The following is a 19,536-nucleotide window of genomic DNA, read 5'->3' as shown; positions in this document are numbered from 1 at the left end:
GTGTACCTTTTCGGCATCGGATGGTAGGTTGTTAACAATGACATACCTCGCAGTTTTAGCATAGGAAAAATTGTTTCCCACAGCATTTCTAGAAAACTGAATTTTTAGTTAGGTTTTGAGGTACCGTAATATGCCGATTTTCCTATCGCTATATGGAATGGCAGAAGTTTTATATGTAGCGATGTCATGATACACCATTATTTTTTCTATATTCACAATGTCGAGACATTGATCCTTATGGTGTGGTTATAAAGGAAAATATACATAAAAGCACGTTGCAGTGCGTCTTCAAACATTTGACAGCATACAACACTCAGCAGTACCATAGAAATGATGATATACTCTTTGACCTGGTAAGGTAAAACAGACAAGGCTGCGCATTCCGAAATAAAGAAAAAATGATGAGGGACCATAAAAATGCGCTTGTTCGGCATCCGCTATTCTTGGTTTATGCCTAATCGAGCGAGTTGTATCATTCAATAAAAAATGCTCAACCAACTACAGCCCTGCAAGAAAGTGTACAGTAGCATATTTATAGCAGCAAACACAGGAGTACACGCATTCGGCAGCAATACAGCAGCAAACACATTCGGTAAAATTTTTGATGGGACAAGACAGGTCCTCTTTTTTTTTTACCCGTCAATCTTCATAGCCCCCTACCATGGCAAGGTTTCTGTATTTGCGCGCAAATGCAGCGCTACCTTAGCTCTAGAATTGTTCAACGACCTTTTCTATACAAATTCCATAAACTATTTTGCGACCACTACGAAAATTGCTCCCGGTGTCCCGCGGTGTGCGCAGCTGACTCCGATGGCTACAAATTTCTCCGCGTGTTCAAATAAAATGTTGCGCCAGCATTGTGGTTTCAGTTATCACCGCTCCTAGCCGAGACGAAAGTGGCAGTCATGGGCAGCCTTTTCCGGCCGCTTCTTGGACTGCTATGGATGCTGTTGCTTCACGTTTTTGGCATCTTACTTCTGCCAGTTTTACTTCTCTTTTCCAAGGCACAAGAATGTTATTTCGTATTTTTCTACCGCCTGGCGACCATCATCTGGGCCGAGAGCTTCGCAAAGGCTCGATGCCTCGCACTGAATCCGCTCAACTCATTGGAATCTCACGACCCGCTGCTCAGGGTCAAGGGTGCGCTCCGAGTACTGGAGATAGGCGCGGGACTCGGAAGCAACTTCAAGCACGTGTCGAGAAACATCAAATACACGAATGTGGATCCGAATAGAGAGTTTGGATCAGCATTTCTGGATGAACTGAGAAGACATCCCAAGGTATTGTGCACTAAGCATGCCGCAGAGCCAAACCAGATGATCAAGTAAACCCAGAAGCTTAAGAATTTGCATTTAGATGTTCCTTTTCATGAGCCTTTCACGTGTTGCAGTCTTTAACCGCTAGCCATGGAGGGAAGGCATTACAGATCAAGCTGTTAGCGATACAGTTTTATATTACATAACGTACTAAGAAGCTTCCGTATGTAGGCTTACAGATTGTTCTACGACGGAGGCCAGATGCGTTGGAGGCTACTTCAATCTCTTAGTGACTTCCAAACTTCCGAGCGGAATATTGCGCACAAAATTAGCATACAGTACGCAGCAAAGGTATAGGCATAAGGAATAATCCTTATTTGGCAGCATACTGTAATCAATTCAGGCTTTCAGGTAGTTTTTCAAGTAGGTATGAATTTTTCATAATTTTGCTAAACGTGATTTGGGTTAGTGAATCTTATGATTCCACTCATAAAAGTAATATATTCTTATAAATACTGCTCTGTCGCCAGCAATCCTGGAAAAGTATCTTCAAGCTCTGCAGTCTTCAGCATTTGCCTCAATAGTAGAGAGTGCGACAGATCGGCTGCGCCGAACTCATTTTCAATAATTTTAGTTATTACTTCGACATTATGCTGCTGCTGCTCAAAGTATTGCTTTAGTGTATTGGGATCAAGATCAAATGTTTTTACCGTGTGTTGTATTATGCGGTTCTTCGGAATCCAATTTCTGTTAATTTATATAGCAGTTTTCGTATAAGCAGCGTTAGAAAATTTACTATTGTCTTACATTTTCGTTTTTCGTTAGGTTTGTTAAAGCTGCCACATTAACAAAACATTTTTTTGCAGAGATGCTTGGGAAGGTTGGCGCGACAGGTCGTTGGTGTATATTTTATTCTCAGAAGATAGATCTAGCGATGAAATATAATTACCCACATTTAAATATTTTGTGGTTTTCTACATGGCCTGCACTCTGAAAAGTATGAGTTGTGCTAAGCATTTACTTCCATTATTCAGTGAAGGCTAATTCCTGAAATGGTCGAAAGGTCAGTAGTGGCCATCTTTTTTGTGACTTAATATTCATTTGCCTTTTTCGGCCCCACAAAGACACTTTCAAGTCTCTTTGCCTTCATATTCATAACTACCCAGTCGAAAAAAACTACAAAACTGTGTCAAAAATACGACAAAATATCCTGTAGTTCTGTCGTAACCATCAGATTTTTCCATAGTTCTGTAGTACTTTTCTGTAGTTCTGTAGTTTTTCAGTAGTATATTTCTGTTGTCTCTAGTTCTGTAGCACTTTTCTGTTGTAACTGCAGACATTTCTGATGTTACTACAGAATGTTCTGTTGTCACAACATGTTTCCCGTCAAAAACCGCACAGAAATTTTGTCGTAACATCAGAAAATGTTCTGTAGATTTTTCCGACTGGGTACTCCTTCGCTCCGGGTAGATCGTGCTCCCAGTACACGTTCCTGATTTCAAGTGCATGCGGAGGCCGTTAATGCAACACCACATTTCGCTACCCTGAAATGAAAAAACTATCAAACCGATTGCTTAACAATGGGATATCGCTAACTATGTACCAATGAAATAAGAAGGCACCTGTCTTCCGTGACAGAGGCTACAAATTTATTTTTTGTTTTTGAGATGATATGTAATGAACCTAACTGCAGGGCGTTGCCCTTGCCAAGGCCCAAGTCTTTTTCGTTCTGTTCTTTGCTACACCGATAATGGGTCATTTCCTTTCTACAGGCGAATACAAAAATTACTATATTCCACGCGTTTCCTTTTAGTGGGAATTCAAGATCGGTAACTCCGGGCTATTACGTATAATCGTTTCTTCTGTGAAACACCATGGACCAACAGGTGACGAATACAAGCGGGAGCCCAATGGCATTGAATTTAACTTTCGGCTTGAAGCTCTCCCTGTGTGCATACCTCAATGCTTTTTAGGCAACACGCGTTTATGCGGTAGGTGCCGGTACACTATGTGATGATCCCAGGTAGCAAATGCAGCCGGCCTGATACTGGAGATTGATTGGCGACGTCTGGTCCACCAGTGGCCCGGCGTTGCCAATGCGCTACCAATAATGGTACAGCCATGCGATAACACTGACCACTCGTGGACCAGTGATTTACTGTCCCCCCCATGATTGACATTCATCGGCTGTCAACGGGAAATAATAACCTTGAGTATAGAGTTGCTTGCCAACATTGTATACACAATGATATATTATGGCCAATATTACACAGCCATGGACCATATCTAGCCCATTATTCGCGAATCATGGCATATATTGGTAAATATTTTCCGGCACTATAATGGCTTGCCGACATTGATTATAGCTTGGCATATATTGGTGAATATCACCCCGGTAGTCTTAGTGGCTAGCCACCATTGTATGCATCTTCAGTTCCAGTGGCCGATATTGCCCAACGAGTGGTGGCCACTGGCCTACATTGAACATATCATGGCATACATTGGGAAATATTGTCTAGCCAGTATTGCCGGCTTGTGAACATCGAATAGATCTTGGCATACATTGGTCAATATCCCCCTGTCCATCATGACGGCTTCCTAACATTCTGTATATCTGCAGATAAAATAGCCCATGATGGCATACAATGGGAAATTTTGTCCTGGCTGTGTAGCTGCCTTGACAACATTTAATATATCTTGGCATGTGTTAGTTATCTGTATCCCAGTGTTCTTAGTGGCTTCCCAACAATATATACTTGTTGAGCTGTGGTGATTGGCTAGCATTGCACATATCATGGCATACATTGGTGAATATTGCAATGCCTATTTTTATTGCTTGTCAGAATCGAATGTATCTTGGCATAAATTGGTCAATATCCTCCCGCCAGTCGTCTTGGCTTCTCAGCATTGTATATCTGTCATTACAGTGGTCATTGTTCCCTTTGGAAATGTAACAGCCTGCCAAAATAACATGCATCTTTACAAAGGTTAATCAATATTCTCTTGCCATCTTTTATGGCCTGTCAACTCGGAATATTTACTGCCATACGATGGTCAATATTTTACTATTATATGAGATAGTTTCCCAATATTGTACTCATAATGGGTTATAGTGGTCGATATTTTATGGGCGGCTCCAACGGCTTGCCAACATTGCACGCATCATTGCATGCATTGATTGATATGATCCTGTTAGTATATCTGGCTTATCTAGATTGGATACATTTTAGCATAGAGTGGTCGATGTGCCTGGCCCCGCCAGTTTTGGGGACTTTACAACAGTGAATATGACTGGGTTATACTGGTCGATGTTGTCCACTGAGTTTTGATTGCTGGAAGATTATTCCACATAACATGACATGTGTTGGCCGGAATTTTGGCTCGCAGATATTAGCTATCAATTCTCAACCTTTATATCCTGATATACGTTTACCGTCCCGAACAATACTGTGGCGTCCTTCGCGATGGCTTTCAAGTACGTTTTATACATTTTCAACGCTACAGTAACACTAGTAGAGAATATTTATTTAAAAAATGGCTTAGGCAGTAAGGCTACAGTTGGTATAGGATGCTCCCCATCACTCTGGTGGCTTAATTAACCCTTCTGGCGTATGCCTTCGTTTTCTTGACAAACCCATACGATGAGAAAAGCAGAGATTCTTTACCCAAAACAAATAGAAATTCCCGAAATGAATGATTGGGTGGCACTACGCATGCAAGCAGGGCATGTTTCGTGCAATGTTGCCATCGAGTCGAACTGGTGGCTTATGCCGTCTACGAAGCGCTTACAAATGCCCGACTGTTGCTCTCTTCTCAACTGTGTAGAAGTTTAGCACAGAGGTGGAACGCGCAGCAGTAACAGGCCCAACCATTACTTACGTCTTCAGCGTCATGCGTGAGGCCACTCATAAGTCAAAATTTTAGAAATACTTCGTCGTCCTCCTTCATAAAATCGACACAAAACGGACGCATAATTTTTTAAAGCTGACAACGTTCGCTGCCTATGTATTGAAATGCAATACGGCGCAGTATGCAAGCATATACAGTTCTGCAATCTGCAGTAGGCTGGTAAGACGTAGCACCTTAAAAAACATATATACTAGAGGCTGGCAGCACAGCTTAATTTGTTGTGATGAGGTTTTACATCCGTATCCTGAAACCTTTTGCCCTTAACTGGAAATAGACACATAAATGCTTTATTTAGGCACTATTTTATTTGCGTGGTGAAAGAAAAGATCAAATTCTGGAAGATGGAGGTCGAAGAGATTTTGCTAGTGAAGGCAAATTCTGCACCGTTTCGTCATGTACGCTAGCTGACTCCTCAACGAGGCGCCAGCACCAACTTTATTATGGCGTAGGTGGTCTTGTAAGCACAGAGGACGGGCAAGCTGCAGCATATTTTGTGCTGTAATTTACATCAGCCACAAACTTGCACTTGATTCCTATATGCCGGCGTGCTCTGATTTGAGTGCCTCAGCACGGGACGAATGATGAACAAACCCTTTAGGCTGTTGATGCAACAAAGCTGATAGTCATAAGAGAAATCCCGCCACATAAAAAATAGTCATTATTTTTATACCTTCTCTACCTTCGCTTGGCAGAGAAAAATTGTAGGTTTCTCAGATGCTCTGGAATGAAGTGCATTTAAATTCAATAGCATTGCACGCTGCCCAACTTTATGCTACAAGTTGTGTAATTGCTGTGGCAGCTAACTAGTTCGGACGTAACATTTCTTGGTGAAGACTTAAAACAGAAAATATTGAAGAAGCTTGAAGTATAGCAACTCCACAATTGGAGACTGGAAATAAGTGTCAATGATTTTTTAATTTTACAGAAACAAAAAAAAAAAAAAGATGAATGCGTGCTCACCAGCGAAATATTTGTCATAAAATTATTGTTGCCTGGTCATGCAGCTCTTCAAGGAAATTGCTTTTTGTCATAAAGCTGTATAATCGTTCGAATATTTTTTCAAAGTCGGCCTAACATCATGCGTTCAAATGCGTGTTCCTATGCAGGATTCTGGGAATATTCTCTATGCTTTTTAGGAATACTATCAAAACACATTGCAACCAGACCGAGCGTATTTAAATCTAGAAATTATGTTCGTTCGCTCTATCAATTCTTTCTAGCAGTGCTAGACAGGTGGCTATTTTGCGACGCAGCGGCGCCAGCCTTCGCCGCGGCAGCGTACGCATTCTTCGTTCCCACGCCTGAGCAGCGTCCAGTGAACCCCAGCGGAATTCCAACTTGTGGTGTCATTACAACTTTCGCTGCCGCGCTCGCGCGACTGGCGCCGGCGCGCTTTCTCTCTTCGTTCTTCCCTCTTCTCTCTAGGAGCGCAGGTGCGCGCCACGCGGGTTGTCTGTTGCAGCTCCGCTCGCACTCAGAGAAAGAACTCTAGATCCACGACATGCCTCGTCCCGTCTCGCGGAGCAGCTCAATGTGAGTACCACAGATCCTTTATTTTAATACATAGGTTCGTAACGAAGTACGTTTTAGGGAACATTTGCTGCTTTATCTGCCTCCCATGTTGCTACACTTCCCTGCAGGAGTAAATACAAGGGATCCCTAGAACGCACCTTTCCGTGCCTGTTTCCTCTTGGGCTGCTTCGGTTGACGCTGCATGCAAGGCTGTGCTGGACGACCTGTAAGATATCCGTTTTTTATACAGTGCGGCGTACTAACTGGAAAATAACCAATTTGTTAGTCATTGCCACTTGATAAATAAGAATTACAGAATGTGCGTATCTGTTGTTTTACTCACGATTTTACTGAATCCTGAGCCATGCCTCGGACACAGCTGCGAGGACCCTCGTTTAAGCGACATTTGGTGCAGATGCTGTGGACAACTTTAAGCACCGGACTCACCCTGCAATCCGAGACCCACTCCTAGAAGCACTCCTCAGGTATAGACTTCAGTTCATCGCAGCAGTCGTCGATTCCAAGGTTTGCCTCCATAGTGCGGTCATCCCTCTGACCACAAGCTAACAAGAAACGTCGGTGTAAGAGCAATGAATGCGCTGGTTTCAACAACTCCGGCCATGCTCCACCACCAGCGGGCTCTACACGTTCCCACCTCCTTATACACGAGGACACCGAAGGCTGGCTGTAGCAGTTCGACCGGCTGGCCGTCTTCAACACGTGGAACGCTGACTGCAAGTTTCGGAATGTTTATTTGACACTGGACGATTATGCGAGGACATGGTTTGAGAATCCCGAAGCCGGACTCCGAAATTGGGATACACTCAAATCGAAATTCTTGCCTGCGTTATCCAGCACACTTCCCAAGGAACAAAAGAGAACTCATTTTAAATAGCCGAATACATAATCCTAATAAAAATTTGACTGTTACTCTCATCTCAGCTACTCTCATTGCCCAGACACGGCCATGATAGAAGATAAACTAAGCCTTTTCATGAAAGACGTTAAAGAGCAGTAGTTGGGCGGCCTAGGGCAAAGTCCAGCTGCGACAGTAGGCGAATTCATCACTTAAGCGACCACCATCGAAAAGGCACTTAATAGCCGCACCGCCATTGCAAGTGAAGCCATACCGTTTTTCACGTAATCGTTGTGAGATCCTATCCTGGCTATACCCAGAGAAGAGGGGGCCAAAACCCTTGTAAAAATATTACAGCCACAGGTGCCACGGTTTCTGACATTAAAGTAATGCCTTTATTTGTGTCTCATAAGGTATCGAAGACACTCGATGACTGGAGAAACAGCTGTCATAAAAGACAAAGTTGACGACCCACACGACGGCATTGTTAAAAGGAAAAAATGTACGACACATGTTCACAATCAGAAAAGCAGTATGAAAGTAAAGAGCCAGTTTTTTTCTATAGAAACCATCAGCGTGCAACGCGCATCATTCAATAATACAAAAATAGCTCGTTAGAAAAAGTTTTGGCAAAATGACTTTCTCATGCAGGAAGAAATATCCAGCCGTTCTCGGCAACTTCGCAATAATCAAAAATGCAGTTTCGCTTACCCAACAAAACTCATTTACATACATGCAATAATGTGAGGTAAAAAGAATGGAAATATATTGATTTGAAGAAGCAAAAAAAAAACATGGATACTATTCAATAACATGGCACACTAATGAACATAATGGGCCGGGTTAATTTAAAAGGGCACGATGTAAGAAAAAAAGTGAGAAACGTTCTTTTTTTAAATATTGTCGACGTTGACTGAAGTGAGTGTATCAAGATTTATCTATTCTTGGCGTAATCATTTTAGTAACCTGGGCAAATTGTTCTGGAGAGTCTGTAAACCGTACGTTGTTCTGAAAATTCTTACTTTCCAAGGCTTAGTGTTACGTGCTTGGCGGGTGGTAGTATTTTCCTCTAAATTGTCTATAGGTTCTAAAAAATACTTTTGTTTATATTTTCTTTATTTTTAAATGCTTTGCATATGATGTAGTCGAACAGTTTGGTGAACAGGATAACTTTGTATTTATCAAAATCGTACTGTGTGTGAGAATAAAAGGGCAAACTTTGTGGTACTCGGGGACACTTTCCTTCAGCTTTTGAAGCCTTTGTAAGTTACCATGTGTTCTGGCAGCCCAGATTAGATAGCAATAGTTCAGGCTGGATGAAAGCGAGGAATTATAAATTAACATTATAATTTTGAGGGGAAGTACTTCCGAAAGCTTAATTGCCAGGTTATCCACGTGGGTATTCCACGACACATTTTCTTGGAAAATAAAACCTAGTGTCTTAACTGTAGAAGTTATTTCAATGGATGTACCATTTAACGAACTGGTAAAGTTCAGTTCAGTGAACTGAACTGAACTGAACTGAAAGGGCATAGGCAGGGTTTTAGTTCTAAATACCGCTACTTTTGTTTTATGCTCATTATTCGAAGACTGTTTCCACTCGTCCATTCATCTAAGTTTGCTAAAATTAGGTTTCTGACATCGGGAAAGTTATCAACAGTTTTAACCACAAGTAATATGCTTGTGTCGACAGCATACATGCTAAATTTAGAAGCTGAATTCATATTAATGATTTATTTCACGTAAATTTTATATAGAAAAGGCCCTGGGAATGCTTCTCTGCAGAACGCCACGAGCTGATTGGTAGTTGATCAGCATGGAGGTCGTTTACAACAACAATATGTCTGCGATTGTCAAGATATGAACGCAGAAGAGATGAGGCGTTACCATGAATGCAATAGCGTTCAAGTTTTTGAGTTAGAAGACAGTGATTAATGCTATCAAATGCCACCTTCCATGAACAGCGCCAATTGGACTGATGTTATTTTTATCGCATGGAATACGAATATAAGTTGCTTTTACCCGCAAGTACCCTAGAAAATACATGTGTGGGCAGTGTGGGGCGATGCCCGCTTTTCAGCCCGGCCGCAAACCATGCGGGACCTATTCGACTTTTGAGTGGGGAGCCGGATTCGGGCTAGCCCGTTTTCTTCTTGCTTTAAGCCCACATTTGCGTCGGATTTGTCCTAAAGTGCCCCGCAAGAGACCGCGATGCGGGCAAAAGTGGGAAGGAGCACTTTCTAGCGCCGCTACAGGCCAAGCGGAAGTTATCTAGGTTTCCTGGGCTGGAGCCCTAATTGGGGCAGCCCAGGAATTTTCTACATGAAGCCCACAAGTCTGTCTGTTTCCTTGAGTGCCCTTCAAAGGTCCCATGTAGGTAATGTGCGGGCATAGCCGATTTAGCCCCGCCACGGCTCATGCGAGTCGTATTGGGCTTTTTAGCGGGAACGCCGTTTAGATAAACCCAGGCTTTTTCTACACAAAGCCCAACAGGATAGTTAAGCGGGCGAGTTGGTGATACATCATCGAAAAAAAACAGCGCGAACAAACGGGGACGACAGGAAGAAACAACAGGAACAGGCGCTGACTCTCAACTAAAATTTAATCGCAGAAAACACATTTATAAAAGGTACAGAAAACAATCGTCCCCGTTTGTTCGCGCTGTTTTTTTTTCGATGACAAAGCGCAAATTTTATTTGCATCGGCCCTAATATTCACCAAGTGGGACCCTTGTGTGAAGATGGGGGAATATGTACTCAGTTAGCCCATTCCACGCCTATATGATGCCCAAATGGTAAAAGCAGGAGCCAGCCCAATTCGGGCTTGCTCGCCTGATCCCTAAATTGGTCCCTCATGGGTGCTATTATGGTCGCTTTAGCCTAATTGGCTTATACGGGCCACATGTCGGCCGCGTATTATGTACTACTTCGGTAGATTAGGAGGAAAGGCGATAGAGCAGCGCCTCCCCACTTTAATGTACGCAGACGATATTGCGCTGTTAACAGAGTCACGAAGAATTGCAAACTAGTTCTGTATTACGGAGAAGATGGGGACACTTTAGGCTTATGTTTTAGCGCAGTTAACTCGGGTCTGACGATTTCCAACGGCTCAACTGATCAAGGTCTTAAAATACAAGGCCATGAAATACCCAGAGTAGCACAACATAAATATCTCATGGTATGGATAAACGAATGTTTGGCATGCATTGAAAAGCATAAGCAATCACTTAATGCAAAAGGTCGAAGAAATGCCGGTACAATTAAGCATATAGCATTGTGGCGTCACAACAGGTATGAGGTTTTGATGGGTAGTACCTGCGAGTGGGCTAGTTGGGTATTTGGAAAGGAATTATGGTGCCCGGGCTTACGTTCGGAAAGGCGGCTTTGTACCTAAAATCAGAGGGACAGTCGACATTAGAAATAAATCAGGGAGCCGTCAGACGGTTAGCGCTGGGTGTCCACGGTAAAACCACAAATGAGGCGGTGCAGGGAGATATGAGCGGGGCACGTTTCGAGGTACGGGAAGCTCAGACTAAAATATTATATGAGAAATGCCTGAGGAGATTGGACAGTAGGAAATGGGCAGCTAAGGTATTTAAATACCCATTTCTAATAAGCGTTGACTCGCAATGGAAAAAAAATAACTAGGAAACTAACCTGTAAGTATGCTGGTCACAAGGACGAAGAAGTAGAGCGTTAAGCAACAGGTGAAAAATACAGAAGGTAAAAGTTGGATAAATTCAATTGAAAAGAAACAAAGTGTGGAACTATACCGAAATTGGAAAAGGCAGGTCAGGAAGGAAGCTTTCTTCGAAAACCTAAGAGGCAGTGCCCTACGTTTTGAAACTAGATCAGGGTGCCTTACAACACGCAGCTACAATACAAAATTTAACAATGAAGATGACGCATTTGCAGTATGTGGTAACTCCACTGAAACAATTGACTATATTATACTCGAATGTAATGGTATTCACCCGGAAGTCAATCTTCCTGAAGCTCTGGGGTTTAGAGATGCCAGTGGCCGGGTGAATGAACCTGCGCTGGAAGCCAGAAAACAATGATTGTAAGATTGGTGGCTTAAAAGCAGAAATGTGACATAGTGTTAGTAATGTACAAACAAAAATTCAATAAATAGAATGATGGTATAGTTCACCAATCTAAAACAATAATTAAGATATCTAGAGAAAAAATTAGCATGATTGCAACTGCTAGCACCCTGTTTCAAAAGGGACGCTCCTATATTACATCCATCCATTCGTCCATCCATCCATCCATCCATCCATCCATCCATCCATCCATCCATCCATCCATCCATCCATCCATCTCCATCCATCCATCCATCCATCCATCCATCCATCCATCCATCCATCCATCCATCCATCCATCCATCCATCCATCCATCCATCCATCCATCCATCCATCCATCCATCCATCCATCCATCCATCCATCCATCCATCCTGATCCCTGCCTCGGAGGCGACTGCCAGGGTCCTCGTTATATTATCGACGCGCAGTTAACTTTCTTAACTTTGAAAGTAGCTTATGGTGAGAATTGACAGGAACAACGCACTAAATAGGAGGTTATTGCAGACACACGTAAACACAATAGTACAGGGGGGTCAAAAGTTCCCAGGTCATAGAGTCTGCTTTTGAACAGTATAGTCTCATCTCTCAAAATACATATGAAGGGTCGAAGAAGCATTATGCTAACCTCTGAGATCATTTATAGCTTTAATGGCATCTCACGTGTCAGAATATGCTGACCAGAAGCAAAATCTGCGGCCTGGGAAGTTTTGACCCCCCTGTACAATAAACATATCCTGTATCGAAAAGCCACTCGCATCTTGAATGAACAGTTGTAAATCACAGCGAGCCAATGAAACGTCTACCGCTTCCTTTGCGCCGTTAAGTATCCTTAATTTAGTGATATATAGCTCTGCGGATCCTTGGTAAAACAATTAGAGCGCTAAGGAGGTAGCGCTATATATAGCCACTGGGGACCGCGCCATCATCAACTATCACGCCACCCAAGCAACATCGCATTGCGACGAGAGCAATTATATGGACAACGTCCTGTACTCTTGCGTGGATAAAGTCTATCCCAACGCCAGCGATCTAAAGTGTCAAGGAAAAGAAAACCAAAGCAGTGAGTGGCGATGATGACGCTAAGGCAAGATGGGCTGGAAAAATTTAAAGCCTGTTGAGGGAAGTAAGGTGATATAGAGCGAAGAACAAATCGCTGCGTTTTTTTCTCTATTGCTGTCAGGAATCGCTATCGGCGTTACCGGAAGTCTAGAGAGATTGTTTAAAAAAGAGCGGCCAAACCTAATATTGCTCTCGTCACCTGCTATCACTGAGGCGATAATTCTAGGAGCACTTTGGATCTCTAAAGTGCGATGAGGCAAAAGCATTTGTTTGAACCGCCGCTGATGCCTACTTTACTGCACCTGCTTCTGTATCATGAGCGGTGGGGCCTTCAAGGAAACGCAAAATGAATAGCGCAGCAAAGGGCCCGTATCGGCCGGCCGGCCGGGTCAGCTTGTTATGTGTAGATCGCCTGATGTTGCCATCGGTCATGACCAGATGTGACGTCATATTGACGTCGTATCTGATCATGGCCGATGACGTCACCAGATGATGACGTCGAAATCTCGCGGTGTCTTGCGAAATCTCGCGAAGAAGTGCGGCTCACCACCTATAGTGAGGACACTTTGCGTTGTAGGCTTATCAAGACCAACATGTGGTAGGCAAGCGGGCCACTGGAGCAATGAGACACGAGTATATCAATCATGTAGCAGGATTTTAACTTTCGAAACTGCCATCTAGGATGAAGTTCGTCATAGTAGAGCCAAAGTGCAGCAGAAGCCAGAGAAACCTCATGTGTAAATGCTCCAATCGCCGTGACTTCCAGAGAGCGCAGGCTGACACTTTTTGATTTCCTTGGTCGTTGTCTAGTTTAGTAAACCTTGACAACTCATCCACTAAAATTGATACCTTGCTAACTGGCGTATCCACGGATGCCCAGCATCACCGCAACCAACCTGTCTAGCTAGCCTATATAATTTGGTGGCAACATATCTCCCTCATACATTGCTTCATTCATTCTGTTATACATTGCGTGACGCCTATAGCTTTCGTTTCAGGTCGAACTCGAGCGATGGGTGCACGGTTATGGTGAGGACATGACAGAGCTGACCAGCGGACACTTCGACGTAGTAATGTTCAGTTACCTGCTGTGCTCAGCCAAACATGGAAGAAGGATCCTCGCAGAAGCCAAGCGAGTGCTGTGCAAAGTACGTCTTGTTGCCGAAAACATTTTCTACTTAGAGCATAATTGCCTTAGAAACCAGTAAGAAAACGTCTTACGTATCACAGCTTAAAGATGGTACACTTGGTAAAGGATGGGAAAGGAACGAATTTTACAGGAAGGGAAACCTGGATAAACCCGAAGTCTAGGGAAGTGATATAAAATTTCTGGTTGTAAAAGATTTCTGGTGTTACACACATTTTAACCGGCGGAACTGACATCCGCTACAGCGGGAAGTGCGCTCGTGATCTTTTATGCCTAACCGCAGTAAGGATATTCGAATCTTTTATAGTCTACAGTCGATCACACACCTTACACACAACTCCAAACAGATTGTCTGTTTAGAGGTACTGTCATCTACGTTTTGATAGTATTATCGATGTATCGAAGGAGTGGCCCTGCAGTAGCCCCTTAAGAAATAAGTTTTACTATTTTCATCCTGATTTCCTTCGTCAAAAAGTGCTCTACAGTCGTTTGTTCCGAATTGCCAAGGCGCTGCTAAAGAAGTGGCCGACTGCACACTTATAAAGAATTATAGCAATTGCCAGCCGCAGAGCGCCGTCTTTGCAATCTTCTCTATCTTCAAAATCTGTTTTAGGACGCACTCGGCTTTTCTTTACGAACAAAAACCTCACTGCAGCACGCTACAGTCATCTAAATTCTCTTAAACGTTTATTTACATGCATTCTTAACGATCTCGATTCTACGTTGGACACAAACTTGGCAACTGGTGACCTGTATGTCGCCCTAGAGCTAGATTTTAACAGAACCTGCAGTTCAATACTGGTCAGATACCGATAATATATGCTTGTATTTTGTTAGACAGTTGAAGGAGCCATTAAAACCTGCCTGTACCTGCCAAATCGCCTTGTTAAGAAACCTTGGGGACCACTTGCAACTAATGCTTATTGATCTAAACAGCAAAAGCTTTACGGTAGGCCTAAAATTAATATGCAGAAGACTAAGGTAATGTTGAACAGCATGGGAAAGAAATAGTAGTTTAAAATAGGTATCGAATAGCTGGAAGTGGTAGGCGAATATGTCTACTTAATGCATGCAGTGACCGCAGATCCGGACCACGAAACGGAAATTACTAGGAGAATAAAATTGGGATAGAGTGCATTGGGAAAGCCCTCAAATCCTAGGACTATCAGCGTAGGGGCATTATTTTAGAGGAAAGATTATAGCAGTTGCATCCTACCGTTACCCACCTATGGTGCTGAAGCATGCAGTATAACGAAAAGGATTGTACTTAAGTTCAGGACCACGCAGAGAGCTATGGGACAAAATTGATAGGCGTAACGTTAAGAGTTAGGAAGCATGAAGAGTGAGCCTGAGAAATCACTCAGGTTGCTGGCATTCTAGTTAAAATAAAGAAGAAATGGGCATGGGCACGACATGAAGCACGAACAGAGGACAGCCGATGGTATCTAAGAGTAACCAGTCGGATTCCCAATTGCAGACAACCTTAGCATTAGGTAGCTGAAAATTAGGTGGGTGAATGAGGTTAAGAAATGCACAGGAGTCACGTGGATGTATGTCACACAGGGTCGGGTTAATTAGAGGAAAACGAGAGAGGCCATTGACCTGCCAGGGGTCATTGGAGGAAAATTGAAGAAGCGTTCGCATTGGAGGTGGTTTATTGCAGCTAATGATGAAGATAAGTTACCTAATACACTACATACCAATATTAATTTTCTATGTCCATTTCACACTCCTGGTCAGGATTTGCAGTAACAGATTCCCAATCCGGGTATCTCAATACCTATTGTAATCTCGTGAATAGCAACTCACATATCCCCCCCCCCTCCTTTTATGATCGCTTTTACTAAAACCTTTAACACCGTTTAGGGAGGACTGTGGGGCTTGTTCAGCCCCCAAAGACATCGCCAAGTGTATTTACATATAAAGCTTTTTTAACCCGCTCGTTCTCAGTTCCGGCATCATTGTTGAAATTGCGTATGGATCGAATGCTTCTCGAAATCTATCAAGACAGTATATAGGGGTTAATTACATGCAGCTCATTATTTTTCCACCAGAGTGATGGTGTAAGGGCAGAATATTGCAAAAAGCATTTAAAACAACTTGCCTCCTCCATTTGATTGGCTGTGTACCTCAGTGCGCATTTCATATGAAACCGACCGCAAGGTAGACGATCTTTTTTTGGAGCTTCCACGCTTGGCTATATCTTCTGTGGCGTTGCCGGTGTTGTTGGCGTAAGCGGTGGGCTGCTATTGGGCGGACCATTGGGGGTGGAGGTGCTCATTCTATCACAACTCTCCTTGGCCATCTGGAACACAGGCGTCACGGAGGGATAGATAAATAGCAGCACTCTTAACCTATGGGAACCCTACGAAAGGCATATTCTGTACTACAATCCAAAACTTTAGTGTACGCAGAATGGCAGCCCTATTGCATTTGGCAAAAGCTAACGTAAGGCAAAAAAAAATCTTCGCTTCGGGAAGCCTTCCATGGTCTTATGGAACATTGACAAAGTGGGTTGAACAGCGCGAATACACGAAGTACACAAGTAGAGAAGCATGACAGACAGGCGCTGACATTGACATCTGAGACAATTTCAATGTCAAATTAGGAAAAAAGAGGAATGCTATAGCATCCGAAGCGCTAGATCGAAGCCTATGTGGTGCCCAGCGTAACTTTATTCCGTGTTCAGAAATATCTTCCCCACAGTAACACAAAAAACTAAACACAGAAATCAAAACAAAACATGGTTTGAACGACCGTTTTTCGAGTTAAAAATCACATGAAATAACTGTGCTGCGAACTCTACTAACAACTTTCGTCCTCCGGCAACCACAGCAAAAAGGCGCCCACAGTCCTCCGAATAGGCCTGCCCTAATACAGCTGCGATCACTTGTTTCGACAAGGTTCATAATTTCATCCACTTAAATACCTTTATCGCCTCCTTGTACGCTTGCTTTCTTTTGGAATGCAGTCAGTGTACTAAAGTTGACAAAAGTCCGAAGATGATTCATGGTGTAGTAGTTCATATTGACTCAGCAAAACAAACACGAATAAGAATGACTCAAGATGTTAACTGTCACCTATAGAAGTAAACAACGATGACTAAAAGCAAAATGAATCATCGCAATATTACTAGGCTTGACTCGGTAAAGGAATGATCAATCATGACGCACAAAGTTAACTATAACTAAACAAGCTTTAAGAAAGTTTGGGATGGCTAAAATTATTCAGCAATGTTAAAAACGACCATTGCAGGCACTGGGTATATAAGATAAAACGTCCTTTTTAGATGCTGCCAAGTTTATACAATTATATAGGTGACAACAACAGAAAGTCAAGTCGTCTTTTATTACCTGCCTGATTACTGCCAAGCTGGAGTAGAAAAGACATTTTGCGGTTGCATTTTTAAGCTAATAAATCATAATTATCGCCTGTTCTATCTACGCTCCGCTCGACAGTTGCGCCGCACTGGGTTAGCAACTGCTGGCGGGTTGTACGTGTGAACGACGCTCAAACGTTTAGACATTGTGGCTAAGTAGCCGAAACGGTATTTAGCAGCAATTCAACATCTCAGTGTGTGCAGAGAAAGCATTATCACTCTAAATAAATAATTGCTATTTCAGAGGCCAATGTGCGTTGTACCGCTTAAAGATTTCTTTTGTTGCTTCCATTACAACCGGTATTACCTTATAAGGATAAATCCTTAATGATGCTTGTCATACGAAGAACTCCAAAGCCATTTCTTACATCTTAATTACGATTCTTCAAATTATTTCCGAGTTTTATTCATTTGTGCATTGTAAATCGTGCATTTTCCACGGGTCTGAAGCGTAAAAGTACTATTGCGCATTTGATTGTCTTTATTTGTGCTAAAATGTAGTGTGGGTCGTTTAAAGGTGAGCGGTCTCTCACCTTATGTCTGCACGCTAGGATACTATATTTGGCGCGCCACACGTGCGAAAGCCTTTTTAAAACATGTAGGTGTTTCCGATAAGATATAACAGAACTATAAAGTGAGACATGATTCTGGTTAAAGAGAGAGTGTTTTGCTCCCAGGGTGGACATCTGATCTTCCTGGAGCACGTGGCCTACCCGAAAGGCACCTGGCAGCGACTCCTGCAGAATATTATGAATCCGCTCTGGACCGTCTTCTGCTGCAACTGCCACCTAAATAGGGAGTCCGAGAAGCTTATAGAGTCAGCAGGTTTTTCTCAAGTGATGACCAGCTACGTACACGTGCCGCTGGGAATCGTAGTCGGTAACCAAGCTTTTGGAATAGCCGTCGCCTGAGGTTGCTAATCATACTATTGCCTATTTGCCGCAAAACTGTGTTGTATATAATAATTAGGCACTCGGTTTACAGCATATATCCCTGCAAGTTTCTGAGTTGCGAGTATAATAATTGATTGAATGATCTGTGGGGTTTAACGTCCCAAAGCAACTCAGGCTATGAGAGACGCCGTAGTGGATGACTCCGGCAATTTTAAACGGGGTGCGCTCTTTTTCATCCATCTTGGTGCGCGTAGAAGCAGCGAAAGTGCGAATGTGGGATATTTATCGCAGCGCATGATAGGGGCTCAAGGCGGTCACGCGGCCAAGCTGCTAGCTGGCGGCGAGCGGCGCAAAGCATCCTGATGTATACGTGGAGGACGGACCGGAGCCTTACCAGGATGAAGACGGAAGTGGTTCTTCCTGAGATTTTTTCGCATTAATGTTGACCATTCGGGAAGCGAATAAAGTTGTACCGCTCAGAATCATTTTTCCCCATCGCATCACCCTATCCGAACTCCACTGTCGGGTTGTTGTTGCCGCGTAAAAGTACTACCCCCTTACTTTTGTAAGCAGAGTATTGTCCAGCCGCGAGCCTCTACCACATGCTCTGCATCGCGGTTGCATTCAGTGTTGAATCTGTAATGTGTTTTTCGGTGAATCAGCAATAAACTAGCGATCTTATGAACTGGGATTTTTTTTACTCGTTGGGTGACGCCCTGAGTCACTGAGGCGGGCCAGGCCTCACTCCCAAGAACGGAATGAGGCGGAGCCTTCAAAGTACATAAGTGACGTGTATAAAATGGCCAATAAGCGATCACTTCACCCAGTTACATGGGCTATATGGCTCCATTTTAGCCCTATAATTACATTCATGCATCTTTCTGGTTAAAAGAAACTCAGTTTGCTATAAACATATAAAGGTGTGTGTCACAATTAGTAATACATTATGCACGTGTGATTACGACGCATTTATTTAAAATCAAATATTGTGCAACAATACAACCGCAACCAACATGAGGCGTGTTTTGGTTGTCTACACGCTCTTCCCTGTTGTCACTTTTTTCTGGTTGTTGAGAAAAGAAGCGGAGCAAGGGAGGCAACAAGTGAGCATTGCGTACGAGATTAGACAGATTAAGAGTCTAAGATGGGAAAAAAAAGGCAAAAACAGTTTTACGATTATCACATCAAATGAGCTGCGGGCATTGTTTCGGGAAATGCCTCCAATCACCATAAGAGGTGCAGTATTGGTCCAGGAACAGTATAAAGGCTATAACAACTCAATGAAAAATAGGATACCGTAGATTCTTTTTTCTGCAGCTACGGAGGAAGCCAAGCGATAATCACTGCAAGCCTTCGATATGCTGATTTCATCTCAAGTCCTCCGGTGTACTGAAATCTGGCTTTCTCGCAACACAGCAGTGCTGCATTGACAACAATCAT

General features: G+C 43.1%; 1 protein-coding gene and 1 long non-coding RNA gene across 2 annotated transcripts; both read left to right on the top strand.

Annotated features, from left to right (window-relative positions):
* The first annotated feature begins 905 nt into the window (after positions 1-905).
* LOC146208957 (thiol S-methyltransferase TMT1A-like) lies at positions 906-18,775 on the top strand. Its single transcript, XM_084587341.1, has 3 exons — positions 906-1,280; positions 13,676-13,825; positions 17,881-18,775. Exons 1-3 carry the CDS (start codon positions 906-908, stop codon positions 18,112-18,114), a joined length of 759 nt encoding a protein of 252 aa, XP_084443467.1. The 3' UTR covers positions 18,115-18,775.
* LOC146208958 (uncharacterized) lies at positions 6,596-7,570 on the top strand. The gene is made up of 3 exons (XR_014703411.1): positions 6,596-6,698; positions 6,806-6,903; positions 7,093-7,570. It is a non-coding gene; the product is annotated as an uncharacterized LOC146208958 (long non-coding RNA).
* Positions 18,776-19,536: the final 761 nt, after the last annotated feature.

The sequence above is a fragment of the Amblyomma maculatum genome, chromosome 1 (assembly GCF_055883805.1).
Source record: "Amblyomma maculatum isolate TAMU_Amacu chromosome 1, ASM5588380v1, whole genome shotgun sequence".
NCBI lineage: Eukaryota > Metazoa > Arthropoda > Arachnida > Ixodida > Ixodidae > Amblyomma > Amblyomma maculatum.
Note: the sequence above shows the minus strand (reverse complement) of the source record. Positions and strands in the feature narration are given on the sequence as shown.

What these genes read in the sequence shown, in the direction of transcription:
- LOC146208957 (XM_084587341.1), top strand. Translation starts at nt 906, where the DNA reads ATGGGCAGCCTTTTCCGGCCGCTTCTTGGACTGCTATGGATGCTGTTG. An exon ending in AACTGAGAAGACATCCCAAG is followed by an intron (nt 1,281 to 13,675) that starts GTATTGTGCACT and finishes CTTTCGTTTCAG; the next exon opens with GTCGAACTCGAGCGATGGGT. An exon ending in CCAAGCGAGTGCTGTGCAAA is followed by an intron (nt 13,826 to 17,880) that starts GTACGTCTTGTT and finishes TTTTGCTCCCAG; the next exon opens with GGTGGACATCTGATCTTCCT.